At 30.1% G+C, this 17,373-nt stretch overlaps 1 protein-coding gene across 5 annotated transcripts in view; it reads right to left on the reverse strand.

Moving 5' to 3' along the window:
- LOC132755558 (neuronal acetylcholine receptor subunit alpha-10-like) overlaps positions 1–17,373 on the reverse strand; it is a 119,763-nt gene that overhangs the window by 4,802 nt on the left and 97,588 nt on the right. For 4 of the 5 annotated variants that reach the window (XM_060746442.1, XM_060746440.1, XM_060746441.1 and 1 more), the window contains one exon: positions 11,042–16,694. In XM_060746442.1, the coding sequence (XP_060602425.1) occupies positions 16,281–16,694 (414 nt within the window). In that variant the 3' untranslated portion in view covers positions 11,042–16,280. Of the gene's footprint in view, positions 1–2,194; positions 2,311–5,026; positions 5,114–6,284; positions 6,743–11,041; positions 16,695–17,373 lie in introns of those variants that run through there. The other variant, XM_060746439.1, reaches the window with a different exon arrangement.

Consider the following 17,373-nt stretch of genomic DNA (forward strand, 5'->3'; position numbering starts at 1 on the left):
GTATATACATAACAAAATTAAGTAAAACATAATCAAACAAAACGAAAAACATAAAATAATCATATATAGATTCAATAATGTTAAAAGTATTAATAAGAAAAAAACATGGACCAACGCGGACTTGAACCTAAAACACGTGTGGCACTTAGATTATAAACTCGTGATTTACCCTATTGCGCTATAACGCTGAGTACACTTAGTTTAGAGATACAAATTAAATTAAATTCCATCGTACAGCGTACATCTCACGGAACTTACCGAACATCAACCGAAGATTAATTTACTGAGTGCATCGACCGTGTAATCAGTATGTAATTGACAGGTTAATAAAACCAAACAATAAACACATGCTACTTCTATTTCTAAATAAGCCAGCCGGTAAGTGATTTTTTGTCGATTTTGAATAACAATTCTTACGTGACAAGACAGGAAAATGAAACCACTAAGAACGCTCAAAATGGTAAAACTAAACATGTTGAAGGTTCGGTTTGACAAAGGTGAGATTAAAATCATCATTGACATCGTAATTTGTAACTATTTCTATTTCAAACACTCTAATGAATTCTGAGAACTTTATTCATGCATGGGGCGTCCGTGGCCGAGTGGTTAAGGTCGTTGACTTCAAACCACTTGCCCCTCACCGCTGTGGGTTCGAATCCCGACAGGGACTTTGGATTCTTTCATGTGAGGAAGCTATCCAGCTAGCTTACGGAACGTCGGTGGTTCTACTCAGGTGCCCGTTCGTGCCTGAAATAATGCACGGAAGGGCACCTGAGGTCTTCCTCCACCAGTAAAGCTGGAACGTCGCGATATGACCTATACTGTGTCGATGTGACGTAAAACCCAAAACAAACAAACAAACAAATATTCATGCATCTTATTTAACGTATCAAAATGTCGTTATTGGCATATATATATATATCCATTGTTATTCTGTGATAACTCTGCACAGTAAAGTAAGAGCATGTTACATATTTATGGTTTGTTCCCTTTGATGAAATAATTGCTTTTAATTCAAATTCATGACTTCTCTACAATACAAATGTTTTTATTTGTAAGTGAGATGACACAACAAAATTCAGAAATATATACTTATATTTTGTATTGTTCATATATGTAAATGAAGAAGCTGGATTTTTAAAACCATCGATAAAACATGTTGAAACATTCCTGATATGAAAAGAATAGACTTATCATGGAATGAAAAATATTTTTGCTTTTTTTGTTACAAACAAACCTTAACAGTAAATGCAGCAAGTTGACTAACTATTGTAAACGATTCTGCACCTTTAGATTGAAACGGCTATAGTTTGTTTGGATAAGTTCGGGAACAAACCCGCATTTAACAACTAAAATGTACGGTATCGAACTTAGCAATGGTCTTTTAATTGAAAATGTTCACTATTTTGTTGTTATATCATAACAGACACTGGTGATATGTAATAACAAAATGTCGACGAAACTTCACGATGACAAGAAATTTATTCAAAATTTTGATCAATATTTTGTCGCATAAAATGAAGCATACATTATCATCATAGTTGTATCTTTCTTAATAAAACAAGCAAAAGGCAAAAAATAAATAAATGAAAAATGTAATTCGTTAAGCATAGATCCCTGACTTGTTTAACTCTAATTATCGGATTAGTAGATGCAATAAGAATTTCACCACAACAGGTTTGTTACCAAAAGAGCACATGTCAATTGAGACTAAATCTATTGTATTCAAATAAAAGGTAAAAATAGGGATATATCAATTACGCCCGCTTAGCTCAGTAGGGAGAATATCGCATTTACTGGACGTTTGTCTCTCAGCGCTGAGCTCTTCAGAAATAATGTGGGATTAGTAGTCGGTCACTTGCAGAGAAATTGGTAATTACTGGTTAGTTATCCAGAAAAGCCGGTTAGGTAGATCCACCGCCGAGATATGACTAGTAGAAGAAGACATGGTCCTTCATACATTACTGAGGCACCAAAGGGCATCCGAGTAGAACCACATACCTTTCGTAAGCTAGTTTGATAGCTGCCTTTCAAATCCAAAGTCCCTAATGCAGCGGTGAAAGGCAAATTATTTGATATCGGCATCTTTGGTTCATTGTAAAGGTAACATTTTAATGTTTGAAAAAGGAAAGAAAAATGCACTGATAAGGTTAACAAAGAAGTACATAAAGGTAATGTTGCTAAAAGTACATACGTTTCGTAATAATTTTGGTACCGGGGACCTTGCTCCATAATATGATAGGTTGACGACAAATACGTTAAGGAATGTTGAACAGGTAATCAAAATCATGTTCAGGCAGTAATATGTTCCTGAAAAAGAAAACACGATATTAGATACTCGTACTATTGACATAATATGTAAAATACATTTTTTGACAGAAAAAAGACAAAATAGAGAAAATAAGAATCCCTAAAGAAAGTCCAACACAACATAACGTTGACTTTAAACAACTTTTTGTAATGTAGTTTTTGACAATACCCAAGCTTCATAACGAAAAACCTATAGTAAGTTTAAAACGTTTCTAGTAATATAATTTAATTTGGAAAATATTACAAATTATATCAAATTATCAACAGAGTTGAAACAATTGTATCATAGTTTGAAGACTTCACTATTGAAAACGTGACAGAGTTAAATCTTATACCAATACATGCACCGTGCTTTAACTGGAGTACACGTATTAGTTACCCGCTGGAGCATTGATTCGTTGATTGGATCATTTTATTCTTGGGTTTACTTATTTTGATGACAAGGAACGAGATAAAGTCATATCCAGACGCTCGTACATTGTTTCCCTTTTTCTAGGGTTTAATATTGTGACGATAGGAAACGTGTTTTTATTTTTGCCTATGATACAAAAGAGAAATAACATCAAAGACTCTGGCATAATTAAAGTGACGTTATATATTTCAAAAGATTGACCATTGTGATGTTGAATGTGTTTATTAGGATAAAATTAAAAAAAACAACAACCTTAAAAAGACTGCTTAATTTATAGATATTTTTGCGAAAAACAAGAGCTATTGATTTGTTTTTTGCGAATCAGTAAACAATATGTAAAACGGCATTATTTTAACTTTTACCTGTACATTTGGATGGACATAATACCACTTTGATATGGTGTTGTTATTTGAATATTTATCTTTTAAAGTCAGAGCAAGAACAGAAAATTTGATTGTTTCAATTCATAATGTAAAATTATTATTCTAATACCTTTAATCTTTTCTTGAAAACTTAAATCGTTTTACTTATTGTACAATAATATGCCTTCGACATACTCATTGAAATTGAAACTTTCTTAACCAGTTGATAGTGTTAGACTCTGTATTATTTACATTACTCAAGTATCATAACGAATGACAATGGATTCAACGAACATAGACATGTTATAAATTATCGATTTTCATTTATTACAACATCGCCATTTTGTAGTATTTTGTTTTTACATATTATTTGCCATTTTGTATTATTTTGTATGTATGTAATGTTTTATGTTGTCACATGCCCATATGGGCCCTGACGTATTCAAATAAACCTTGAAACCGAATAGTTCTTCCCCTTGTTGCCTACAATTGGCATTCTGCATAGTTAAAAGAACCTATGACACATATTTACTCAAATACCTACATGTATATAGCAAGTAAATATAACCTGAAAACGACACAACAATACACGTGAATTAATTAAACAATAAAATTTCTTGGGCACTCTGGTAACATTGATGTTTTACATTGTATTGAAAAATATTGATTTTGAAAAATATATCAAAATTGAAAACACTGGTGATAAACTGAAGCCAAAAGTGAAAAATGGGAAGTTCTCAAAAGTACAAAACTAATAATAAAACCTTCATTTAGATTTATATGATCGTTTTCCTGTAATTTGTAGGAACATTTATATTCAAAGAATTAACGATTTTACACCCAAGTGGCAGTTTTATTACAACAAAAAGTTACCCTATCTCCGCATGTCATTTAAAATCGCTTATTGTATCGGACTTGGCACGGGTTTCTCATTGCCTGGGGTTTGCTAGCTGTTTGGTTGAGTCATTTTTCTCCGCATTGAAATGCAGGCGAATGATTTAAAGATATCGTTGGAATAGATAAGCTATCAAAAGGCAGAAACAAAACAAGAACAACAGAGATCTATATTTTGATAAACATAAACAATTTACTTTAGGCAACATTTTGGGTGTATTCAATCAAATCTAGGTAAAATCTAAGTAAAAGTCTATATTTGCTTCATAAAAATATATATGTTGCGAAAGAAATCGTTTATATAGAAATCAAGCTAATACGCCCATTTGAAAAAAAAAAACGTTTGCCGACAGCGTCGTTTTGAAAAAATAATCGTTATTATCCGTTTCAGATACATTCTTCTTGTGACGATATGATTTTAGAAAACAAATCTGTATATTACACTAAATATAAAATAATGGTGATGATGATAAAAATAGTAATAATCTTGAAACAACCCGACCCTTTTCCAAAAGAAGTGAGGATATTTTAATGTTTGGAGTAAAAGTGATAAAATCATGGATTGATATTTATAAGCTTAATCAAATTCAATTTCGCTCGAACAGCCTGTAAAACAATCACTTTCATTTATATTATTATATGTTCAAAAACAAAAAGATTGACTTGTAAAGTTTAATTTTTGACATTACACCGTTTAACCGAATTTTACGATTGTATTTGTAGGAAAGTTTTAGCAACGTTACTAAATATATACTGCAAGCTAATAATTTGGTTTGTCAAAAAAAAAAAGCTAATAAATTTTAGCCGCGCAATGAAATAACAAACATAGTTACCAGCGACCAGCATGGATTCAGACCAGCTTACGCATTAGCGCAGTCGGATCAGGATTTATGATGTTCGCTATAAGTTTCTCTACTTGTAGAAGGGTTTGTAAGCGAACAGCATGGATCCTGATCAGACTGCGCGGATGCGCAGGCTGGTCTGGATTTATGCTGGTCGCAAACGCACTATGTTTGTTTTGTCATGGCGCGGCTAGATCATACTTTACCTAGAATCGGGACTCCGTCTGATGCTGGAGGCATATTGGCTTCAAACATGAGTAGCAGGACGAAAAATGCCATATAGATGCTCATACCTAGCAACATAAAGTGTTACATTAATGCTTTAACATAGCAACGAAATCTTCATCATATTTTATATAAACATGTCGACATCATTGTTAAAATAATTTCAAATACACAGGAATTTATATCTTTAATATAAGTGTTAAAAGAATATCAAATTTATTGATATAAGAACGCCATTATAAGTATTTTATGTAGTTCTAATTTTACGTAAAAATAGAAAATGTAAATTAATGACTTTATAAAGATTAAGATAAATAAAGACTGCTTAAAGCAGGGTGATAATTTGTTAATGCATGTAATGTTATTTAATGTATGACCAACCTAATGGGCACCACCAGGAACTGACAAATTGACAACATAAGTCAGATACATATGCAAAATTTAAACAAACTTTATTATATGGATATCGAGTTATGACCAATCTTGGATATTAGAAGGGTCCTTTTCAGAAATAAGGAATCTTTAAATATTCTACAATAGCAACCTTATGAAAAATGTTTTCCCATTAATATTTGGTAAAAAACAAAAGAAACATAATGTAACATTCAGCTAACAGTCAACAAAAGCAAACTAATTGTTGCTGCTAAAATTATGACATATGTATAAAAATGTTACCCTATCCCACCCATTTTTTACACGTGTTTGACCATTTTCCTATATAAAGAGCCTTATTAAAAATCACTTTTAAAAACATTTACTTAAATAGTGCCTGTTTTGAAAATTTCCTAACTTTTTCTCAAAAGTTTATTGGTTAAACTTGTAAACTATGTAATACATTAACATGTAGTTTTGATTTTATTACACTTTGTAAATATCGAGTACCATATTTGTAATTAGATTTAGCATAATTTAGCGCCAATGAATACATATATTGATTAAATAATTAAAATTAAATACTTTTCTTCTGCCCACAACGGATATAAGAGATACATAAATAATGTTAAAAGAAACAAAAAGAATTTTTTTAACCCATGTCGGATTGAACTTACAACCCTAAGTTAGTTCTAGTTAGTAGTTCTAGCCTATTTGAATAGTCTTCGAAGCGGAAGTAATGCATTAAGATGATTATACCTTCAAGCATTTAATTGGCATTTTGAGTTATAATAATTGGGGTTTCCGTTATATCACATCGCTATATCAAGTTTTTTTCCACATCTGAATTTGATATATTGTACCTACCTAAACTCATTTTTGTAGGCGACTCAGGCGGTATCCAATACAACACAAGTGTCAATGTTGTTAACAGAACACATGGTAAAATTAAGATATACACATAGTTTGTCGCTGAACGCCTGAATATTAGAGTATATGTGAGGTCTTCAAATTGTTCCTCGCAACACGCGTATTTATAAGTATTTCGTTGGCCCGGAGCTTCCAGAACAACCCAAGCTTTATTTGCAACAAAGTAATCGTCTGTAAGCATTTTATTATCACCATCTAGAAAGTTAAGATTTAGTCTGCTTCCACCATGTGTCCATGATCCAAACTTCATTGAACAATTCTGCTTATCAAAAGGGAATGTTGTGACGTCTATATTACACGTGCTCATGTAAATGCCCTGCGGGATCCAACTTATATTACCATCATGGCTGACTATACATAACGCGTCCCTCCTTTCTTGTAAACGTGTATCAGCGCTGAAATTAAAATAAACAAATGACGTCATGTTCTACGTAATTTGTCTCAGAAAGTAGCCCATGCTTTTTCAATTTAAATAAGAGTGGTCTAGCTAATTGAGCATTAAAGCTTACTTAAAGAACAGACGGATAAAATAAGATTCCTTCCAGCAAATATGGACGAACTAATGAATATGCTTTTACATAATACTATTTAGTACTGATAAGATTTACAGAAACTATCTTGGATTTATTGAAATTATATACAGCTGCTGTTTGTACTATAAAAACTTTTAAATACAGACTGTAAATTTCAAAGAGATTTGACATTTCTGGCAAGGTCATAAAGTAAGATTAAAATTGATTTAAAAACACGATTCACTTATAACAAAATGTGTTTCAATTCTGCAATTGACTTTTGAAGAATTGCAGTCATATATATTATGATATAGTTACCCATATCTTATATAAATTGAAGCTTGTATTGAAATGTCACGAGAAAACAAGTGGGACAGCATGAACCTAAAAATGCTAATAATCTAAACACATGTGTGCACATGTCAAAAACAGGAATCCACGATTGACTTGATTTAAAAAAAAAGAATTTCCTTGTGTTTCTTCCCTTTATGTTGTCATTTGTTTCTTTCAGAGCTTAGCATTGTCCTGTACCAATATCTTTATGTTTCCGTTTTGATTTTAATTATTTTACTAGCATAATCAAGCGCATAGCAACATATAAATAAATAATTAATATTGATATAAATAAATAAATAATATTAATATAAAAGACAATAATTAACTTTTCTGTTTTATATGTTCTGTTCTGTTATTTTCGCCATTAAATTTGAAATTTTTCTTTGTTCTGAATAATGACGTCATGAAGTGATATAAAGCAACAGTCGGTTTTCACAATATTGCCCCAGTGATTTAATCAATAACGTTAACGATCGTAATATAAGTTTTTTTTATATTTATAATACTTCATGTTTGATTTTTTTAGAAATGACATCTGTATACAGTGTGAACAAAATACCAGTTATCATTAAAACTAGCAGCGTTATGTATAAAAAACTTTCAATCATAAGTAAAAAACATGTTAAAGTAAATGTATGGGTCTGTATTGTTTTTTATAATTATGCAAAATGTAAGCTTATTGGCTATCGTTCAACACATTTTGATTTATTCTAAGACTTGTCTCGAATTGTTTACTGTCCGTTTTTTGTAGGTAAGATTTTCTGCCTTAAATTTTGATATTATCATGTATGCTATGGAATATTCAAAGGCATTTAAAAAAACATGGAGAATATGGTATATTAGTATTTTATACAAATTTAGGACACAACACAACATTATGATAAACAAAGACTAATTTGAGTGACATGAGTTTATTTGCTTATATTTATCACATGTTTGCAATGATTTTACTACCACAATTTTGGTGAAAGTGCTTTAACCGGGTACCAATATTGCAAAGATGTGATATCTAACACGTGAAACATACATAGAATTCAAAATGCATACATTCCTGATATTAAATGAATTTTACAAAATAACCCGGAAAAAAAACTCAACCACTTTTCAACAATTTATAATTTCTAAAATAATCAAACATTTCTATAACGCAACACACTTACGCTAAATAACAAAAAGTATAACAAATATATAAGTTAACATGTTTAGATAACAATTCCAACACATAGTGTGTGTCAAAAGCGTCCTTTAGTACCCAGAGCTATGTACATAAAATGAAATATAAAATCTGCTTTGAAAATCACTGCTTTGGAGGTATATTATAAGAAATATAACGATATGTTTCTAAAATTAAACTGTTTATAATCCTAAATAAGACATTTATTGACAGTTCTAAGGTAATAATATATTTGAAACTTATATAACGGAACGTGAAACGACATTTTAACATTATGTTATTTCGTCTACAATGCAACACTTCCATTTGTAAATTTGAAACAGACCATATGTTTATTATCCGATTGACAATGTTAATAAATATTATCTTATATTTCTGACGTCACGGATGATGTAATGTTATGTATTTCTAGATATGCCATTTATATCAGTAATCAAATTTGCTTTTAATGATATTATAAAATATTAGTTTCTGTAAATTTCAATGTTTTTATATCTAAATTAAATCAAAGCGTTATTGAGAGAATGTCATAATGTTTGATATGTTTGTGTAAAGACAAATCCCTTGATTAAATCTGAGTTACAAAGTTTACATATGTTTAAACAAAAACACAATTTTTGAAATAAAATTTCAACTTAAACAGTAAAATAAAAACTTACATTTTTTGTATAAGAATTATAAAGCCTTTTATTATCAATTAATCAAAAACTATAAGCACTGCAAAACCATTGCTAAACACTTTGTAATGCTAAGTTCTTAAGAAAATGTAAAAAATGGAAAGATGTTTTTAGTCAACAGGTGTACTTTTGCAGTTTACCACAGTGCAAGTAAATGAATAAAACAATATAATCATTGGTAAAAAGTCACGACAATTAACATTTAATTTCAAACAGTTATAGAATGATTATTCTTTTAAGTTTTTGATGATGGAAATTCAGTTATTTTCTTTGCTTCTATTTTAAAAAGATTGAAGGCTTTGCAAAACATTCGAAAATCAAAATTTAAGTCTATGAGAACATAAACAGCAATCAAGATTCATAAATGAGTATTTTTAGTAGTTGATATTTTGGTACGATTCAAACAACAGGCAAAATTTTCATTTCTTAGTTTTGAATTTTTCATTAATTATTCTGTAAATGCCCTCAAAATGAATATATTAGGCAGTCAAAGGAACAAAACTTTTCTCCATATAAAGAATAAAATGGTGGTTTCCTAACTTGACCCGCGTGGGTCAGGTTAGAGCGCTAGCATTTCACAATAGTTGTCAAAGTGAACTCTGGAAACGTTAAAGAACATGTCAAATGAATGACTTAGGCTTGTTTCAATCATACAATATCCATAATATCTGTTATTGCAACTTCAAGGGTTTGTTCAAGTCACCTGACTTGTTTAAAAACTATTTGGTGATTCTATTGGCGTCTAAATTTTGTTCAACATATATAGATATATTTACGCTTCAAACCCAAAATATATAGAATTTAAACAGAAATTCATGCTGACACTTCAAGAAGAGTCATTTTAGCGTGATTTGAGTACATAAGATCATTTTAAAATTTTTGTCATTATTTTGCCTGAATATCCCTTTCAGGATGTTGTTAGCCTTTTTTCTTTAGAAATTAAAGTGAACGACTTATGAACAATAAGTGTATTACAACTTTTTGCAATTGACAATATCATCTTAAAAAACCCATAACATTATAGTCATGTACCCCGACTGTGCAACAACAAATAGTGATTAATATAACGTAATATGAGCAGCGTCACGACAAAACTAACATAGTGCGTTTGCGACCAGCATGGATCCAGACCAGCCTGCGCAGTCTGATCAGGATCCATGCTGTTCACTTACCAACTCTATTTGTCGTGACGCGACTCAATTATATATATGTCAGGTGTAATTCACGTCTTGCCCTGTTTTCCTTTTCAATTAAATTAAAGGCCATTAAGGGAATGAATTCAGATGGTTATGTCAATTTAGGCCTTAAATATTCCACGGTAAAACATGTATCAGTGAATCATTTTTACGATTTCAGTAATCAGTTGATTACATGTTAGGAAGGTCAACATAACTGTGATTTGCTATTTTATAACAATTATTTCTACTTGCATTGTTAATGTTTTTCAATAGGATATGACGATCAGAATCAATAAATAACAAGCATTTATTTATGAATATTAAAAGTTAACCTCCCTTTAAAGTATGATTATTTAATTTCTAAATTTCATTTGATGCCTACTAGTATACATTCACGATTACATTTATAGTCCTCGTACTAGTTAGTAATATTTCAACAAACTAGGTTACATAGAGGATATTTGTTTGTTTTGCATGTAAGATTAAAATATAATTTCACTGAGTGAACACCAGATGCAATATTTTCACGAGTGGCGTAGCCACGAGTGAAAATATACTAGCTGGTGTTCACGAATGAAATATATTTAAATCTTATATGTAAAACAAATAAATTTTCTTTTTATTTCATGCTTTTATAGTGATTTTAAGTATTTTTTTTACTGATTTTGCCGCGTAACGTCGCGCATTCTCCTTTGTGACGTCAGATCACATCATGACGTCACATCATCAATTTTGAAACATAATTCTGTTAAATTTCTCTAATTTTGTCACATTTTTAACATGATGTATGGTGTCATCGAATTTCTTTTCCTTTACGTGTGACGGCATTTATATCTGCCTGTTATTCCATTTCGTTATGATTTTATTTTCATCTGCATTCAGATATAGTCCGGCTACTGTGAAAATTATATTTTATAAATATCACTAGTGGTTTATCAGAATATAATCATCTGATATATTACAATAAAACACTGGAAAGCATGAAATAATTTACAATCTTTGAATGTGTGTTCCTGCCGAATAATTAACAACGCTTCATACATTTCGCAAAGAGAGATAATAAACATTTTGGTTGGGCAAGCTAGAATGTATAACATACATTCAGTGATCAATTTTTGTTGCATCAAATACTTATTCAATAGTGTATAATGTAAAGAAAAGTTCATTCAAGCGTATAAGAAACATGACATTTTCTTCATCTGATTAACCATCACATTTGGCATGGTTCATTTTGAAAGTTGAGAACTATATCTATATCAGCAGAATGAAAGACTTTGCAAATTTGATACATGCTACATTATTTCATTACATACCAATCAAATAAATATGTTAATTTGTTGTTGTTGCAATAAACGTATGCTTATTGCCAATGTAACGTTAGATCATTTTAGGAATTTATTTCTTATGCCGTTGGCATATGTTAATATGATAATCCAGGTGTTAATTAACGAACACTAAAGACACTTAACATCGAAATGTGTAATTTGAATGATACAACTATAATTTATGTACAATCTTTTAAAAACAAGTATGATTTCATGAAGAGAAAACATCTGATATACACTAATATAGATCTACAAACTAATGGATATTTATATTGTCATGGTTTAAACATAAATACTCTAAGACTTTAAAATAAACAAAAACGATTAAAAACTCGTATTATTGTCAATTATTAGAGTTTTCCTTCCTATAATTTTGACAACTGACATTATACCATTTTTGACCTTTAAAATGTATGTCTAATTAATTACAATAATGAAGGAGGAACGAAAATTATTGACACCTGATTTCATCAAATTTAGGCGTCACTGTTTTAGCAAAACCACAAAAATCATTGTAATAAAACATTTTTTCCGCTAAATGTTATAATTGTTTTATCCCTGAATGTTCTAGAAAAGAAGTAAAATTATAAGTTGTGTTTGTGTATTTGACTCTATATTTACATATGATTCCAAGGTAAAAAAACGTATTCGGTGTTTTTCTTATTTAATGTAAAAATATCTACAAAGCTACATTCACTCGGGAAAAATTTAAAGTTATAAAAGTGCTGAAACAACACACTGCAATCGTTGTAAATTTAAAATAAATAACATAAACTAATATATTCAAAACGTATATTTTCTTTATAAAATAATTAAAACAGGATAAAGAAAACAATTAAAATGTGAATTTTATTTTCTTGCGCATCAGTAAAATTGCAAGAAATGTTCGTTTATATTGTGTGTGCATCCGTACAAATCACTTAATGCTTTGTTATTCGGAAGAACAATCATATTCGATGCTTTACTTGCGTTTGTCTTCAAATTGACATTGCATAGACAAAATCAACAAACATAATTTATACACTTATATATTTTAAAAGGAAAACAATCACTGATTTGCAAAAAAAATATATCCAAGTGGCTTCAAGTCTTATAATATAAGTATTTGTGTCTATGTTTATCATAGGACACCATAACTTCAGTTATTAATCTACAGATAGGCTTTCAGCCATAAAGGTGGCTCTCGAAAGAAACTAGAAGCCCAATTGAACAATTCTCAAATTGTTCGTATAATTACGTTTATGTTGGTATAAAATTTAATAAAAAATAATATTCAAATAATATACCTGTAACATTGATTATTAAATCTAATTTATGTTTACTAATACTGCTAACACAATAAACATTGGCATTTGCCCTTTGTATAATAATACTTCATTTGTAAAGCATCGTTTTATTTGAACAGTTGGTAGAATAACAATTAGATTAGGCTGCTAGTTTACTGAAAAGAAAATGAAAGAAGAGGGATTATTTTTTTCAAAAATTAAAAAAAAATAATTGTAATCCATTCAAAAATAAAGCAAGAAAAAATGTTTTCAAACACTTTCTTTACATGCATTTATCTACATCTTTCAATATTTAGTAAAATCAAAATATTCTCTCAAACCATGCTCTAATATGATATCAAATTCTAAAATTTCTCACAACAATACTTAACATTGAAATACTTCAATTATGAATGAACTATGGTGACTGATTTCCGCCATTTTGATTTTTTTCTCTAACCCGCACGTGATACGGCTTTTATGCGCCACCATTATGAATTTTAGAACTACATCTACGTACACATTAACACATACACTTATTAACATTAACATGTGACACATCAAACACGTGACAAATCAGACACGTGACTAATAAACAAACACAAGTGATTTACCTAAACTTGTTATCATTCTATAAAGGACATGACAAAAACGCAAAGGGGGTTAGAAGTAAAGAAACACATAATTAAAATTTGAATATAAAAAATGAAAAAAAGAAAATAGGGATTTATATCGAAGTATGCAATTTTCAAAATGTTAACTACTGATACGCTAAATATAAATAAAATCAGGTTTTGAAAGGCATACACTGTAGGCCGGCCGTTACTCATGAAAATACATGTACATACTATCCCTTCAAATTAAATGTAAATGAAATGATCCGAATTGTCGGAATTATGTTCCGTTTTAACTCTTTATTAAGTTAATAGATATTTACTATATATCTTACATTTGAAGTTATTAAACGTGCATTCGATATAGGCTTTGTAATTGTCCAATATAGGAATAAATATATGTATAGTTTTATTCCGGATTGTCTCTTTATATTCTAAGAAAATTTTCTAATGTTTCATCTTTGAAATAATTTAATTGATTCATTATATTTCGAATAATACATATATTCTCTCATAGTTCAGGTTAATTAATACTTTAGGAATTATTTTGTTTTAATATATCAAGCAAATTTCATTCTTCCTAGATTGTAATATGATACGTTTGCTCAAATAACTAAATGAATTCATTGTTTATTTTGCTTGATCTCTTATATAAGTTTACTTATAGCTCAACAGTTTTTGACATTGGTATTTATCAAAATATTCATTTTAGATATAGAACTAACGATCTTCATCAAATCAACACCGACATTATTCATTAACAATGCCGAAACCCCTCAAAAGCTTACAACATTCCTTCCCGCTCCGCAGTATAAAAAATAATGTCTTTAAATAACCTCTTAGCTTGATATGCATTAATGCTAAGCATACGCAATCATTGGCATAATTTAGAATTTTTGTTTTGTTTGCATACATGATATGCCATCACCCTTCCCTATTATCTATATTTTGTATCGAGGTCAAAACCATGCAAGGAAAGCGTTGATCGTTAATTCTCTAAAAGAACTGTTTTATATTTCTTTTTTTTTGAAAAATAGTTACTTAATACATATAATACACAGAAGCTTATAAAAGTTGAACATATGTTTTTGATTCCTTTCATGTAAACAACAGGCCATTGCAAGCTATTTTGCATACTTACATTTAGAAAATTATATGTAAGAGAAAAGTTTACATGTTTACTTGTTTACATAAACAGTAGACAACAGGATTAAGAACAAGTTTAACATGTATCGGACATATAGCCAGTTGAACACAATATCTCAATCAACGCCTATTTTCATCAACGTTTAAAGACCAAAAAAAAAACCTGAGACATTAATTGTCAAGTACAAATAAAGGACCAAGGCCTAAACATGTAACATATATCTTTTAAAGATCGCTGCAAACCAGGAAAACAAAAAAGATATTAAAAAAATACATATAAATCTTTTGCAATGTTTTAGTTGAAATTTTGAATATAATGATTATAAATGTGAATGAATTTAGAAAATCAAGCATTTAAACGTTGATGAGCATGGGCCCTGGTAAATAAGGCACCTCCACATTGTTTTGTGTGAGGCTTTCTTTTTGTTTTCGGTGATGGGTTAGCAGTACCTAGGTACTAAATGTCACACTTAAACGTCAGACCTAAATATCACACCTATATTTCACAGCTAAATGTTATGTTATACGTAAAATATTACGTAAATGTCACACTTAAATGATCAATTTTAATACTACTAAATGCTATACCTACTTTAGCGACGAATTTTTAAAGACAGGTACCTACCGCTGATTTTTTTTAAATAGTTATTTTTTCTACTTTAAGAAATCATTTCGTTTAATTGTATATAATTTTATCTAGATAGAAAGAAGGCAAAGATGACTAGTGGCTGAGGGAAAAGGTACATATTATTTCAGATAAAGAAGGTAAAAAGCAAACTTGTAGCGGGCCGTATCAAGGATATAGATGAATATACGTATATTTAAAAATAAAAATGCAAGATATGTCGTTAAAACAAAACAAAAAGTAAAAATAACAATCCGTAAAAATAAAAATATAGCAAAATAGCACCCGAAAAAAAATCTTTGTAACTTAGTAACCAGTGATTTATTTGCACTGATACTAAAGTATCACTTATACTTCGTCAATCCAACAAAGGCGCCTAAGTTTTCGCCGACTAGACTAGACAAATAATTTCTCATAGTAACAATTCGTCTGATATTATGAATATTAAACCTTTGCCGAAGAGTTATATCGTAACGAAGTTATATGCTTTCAAAATATATCTAAACTACTTTTCAGACTTAATAATAGTTTTGTTTGTTTAATCAAAATAACAAAAGATTATGTTCTAAGTGAACCATGCACACTAGCCGTCTATAGATAGGTGAGTAAAGAAAACGACACGTTAATACCAACAAGATAGAAAAAACTATAAAATGCATTTTTACAGTGAGAGTGAATGTGAAATAGATAGACGTTGCTTGTATCCGAACGAATAAGCAAGACAACGAAAGATCATAGGTATGGCTAATTATAGAACAGCTATTTATAGACACGAGAAATGCTATATATAGAAAGCTATAAAAGGAAGAGTTAGTACACATTCAATGAACTCTATCTCGAAATTTCGTAGATTTTAAAATATCAAGAAACCTTTTGAGATGGCAAACAGGTAAAGTTTGTTCATATAATAATCTGACCATTACAAAGAAATCAAACCTAACACCACATTAATGTCTTAAAAATCAAAGCTGTTAAAAAAAGGTCAAGGTAAGTTATTCCGGGTCTTCTCTCCCAACAATTATCTGAATATTTCTTTCCGTTATGTGACACTGAGCACATAGATCAACTAACCCGATCAATATCAGGAACTCATAAATATAACCGCCAGCACTACCGTCAGGGAAGTGCATATTGTCAACAGAAAAATCCAGAAAAATATCCGATCGAATATTAACCCAACCGCTTTCCATTCTTTAGCAATCTTTTCTTTCCGGTCTTTGTCTGAAAGTCTGTCCGTGTAAATATTTATGAAATCTCTTATTTCCGTAAGTTTAATGTCTATTTCAGCCAACTGAGGGTCAGCTTCAATTTCATCTTTTCTTTGTAACAAAATATCTGTAGATCCTTTCCAATTCTTCGGCCATTTGTTTTCGCCACCATTTGCTAGGCCAAACCCGGGAATAGCCGGCGGTATAAGGCGTTTCTTATCTGCCTCCAAGAAGGGTCTTACAAGGTTGTCCATACACATGATCTTCGCAAAGAATTGGAACATAACCTAAAACGATATAACAATACCATTTTCCTAAAACACAATGAAAGTTTTTTGTACAAAATTGTATCCTTTAAACGACAAGGTATCTTTCTGGGGGAACAATTGTTTTATCAAATTCTGTTCGAATATTTCTTGCTTCAAAGAGTTATTTTATTATGATAACTACTTTGTCCTTTAATTCAAATCTTTATTGTGTCAGTATATTGATAATTATGGCATAAATAGATGCTACAAACATTAGTCTTTGGCACATATTTTTTAATAAACGTCTGACTCGATCATGCAAGTGAACTTGGCGTGCTTCAGTTGCATATATAAGATAATTTAAATCAACTTAATAAAACTTTCACTAGCTTCATATTCAAAGAAAACGTTACATGTACTTTAATATCGGTGTCGCTCGGACATTGTCATTGATTTATCTGTGTAGTAATGTATAAATGTGTTTGCAATATTAATGAACCTCTTCAGACATTTGCCTTAAAGTCATGACATTAAAATAGAAAACAGTCTATTCCATTAACGAAAACATTAATATACAATGAGTACATCAAATTGTATATGTACTTGTAAGGAATCGTGAATAAATCTTATTTCGCTATTGCATTTCAAAACAATATAAAATAGAAGTCGGTGAAGTTTTTATTCGTAACCTGACGTCATTTGCATAACATTCGTCGGT

This window comes from Ruditapes philippinarum, unplaced genomic scaffold (genome assembly GCF_026571515.1).
Source record: "Ruditapes philippinarum isolate M1 unplaced genomic scaffold, ASM2657151v2 ctg1024_1_1_1_1, whole genome shotgun sequence".
NCBI lineage: Eukaryota > Metazoa > Mollusca > Bivalvia > Venerida > Veneridae > Ruditapes > Ruditapes philippinarum.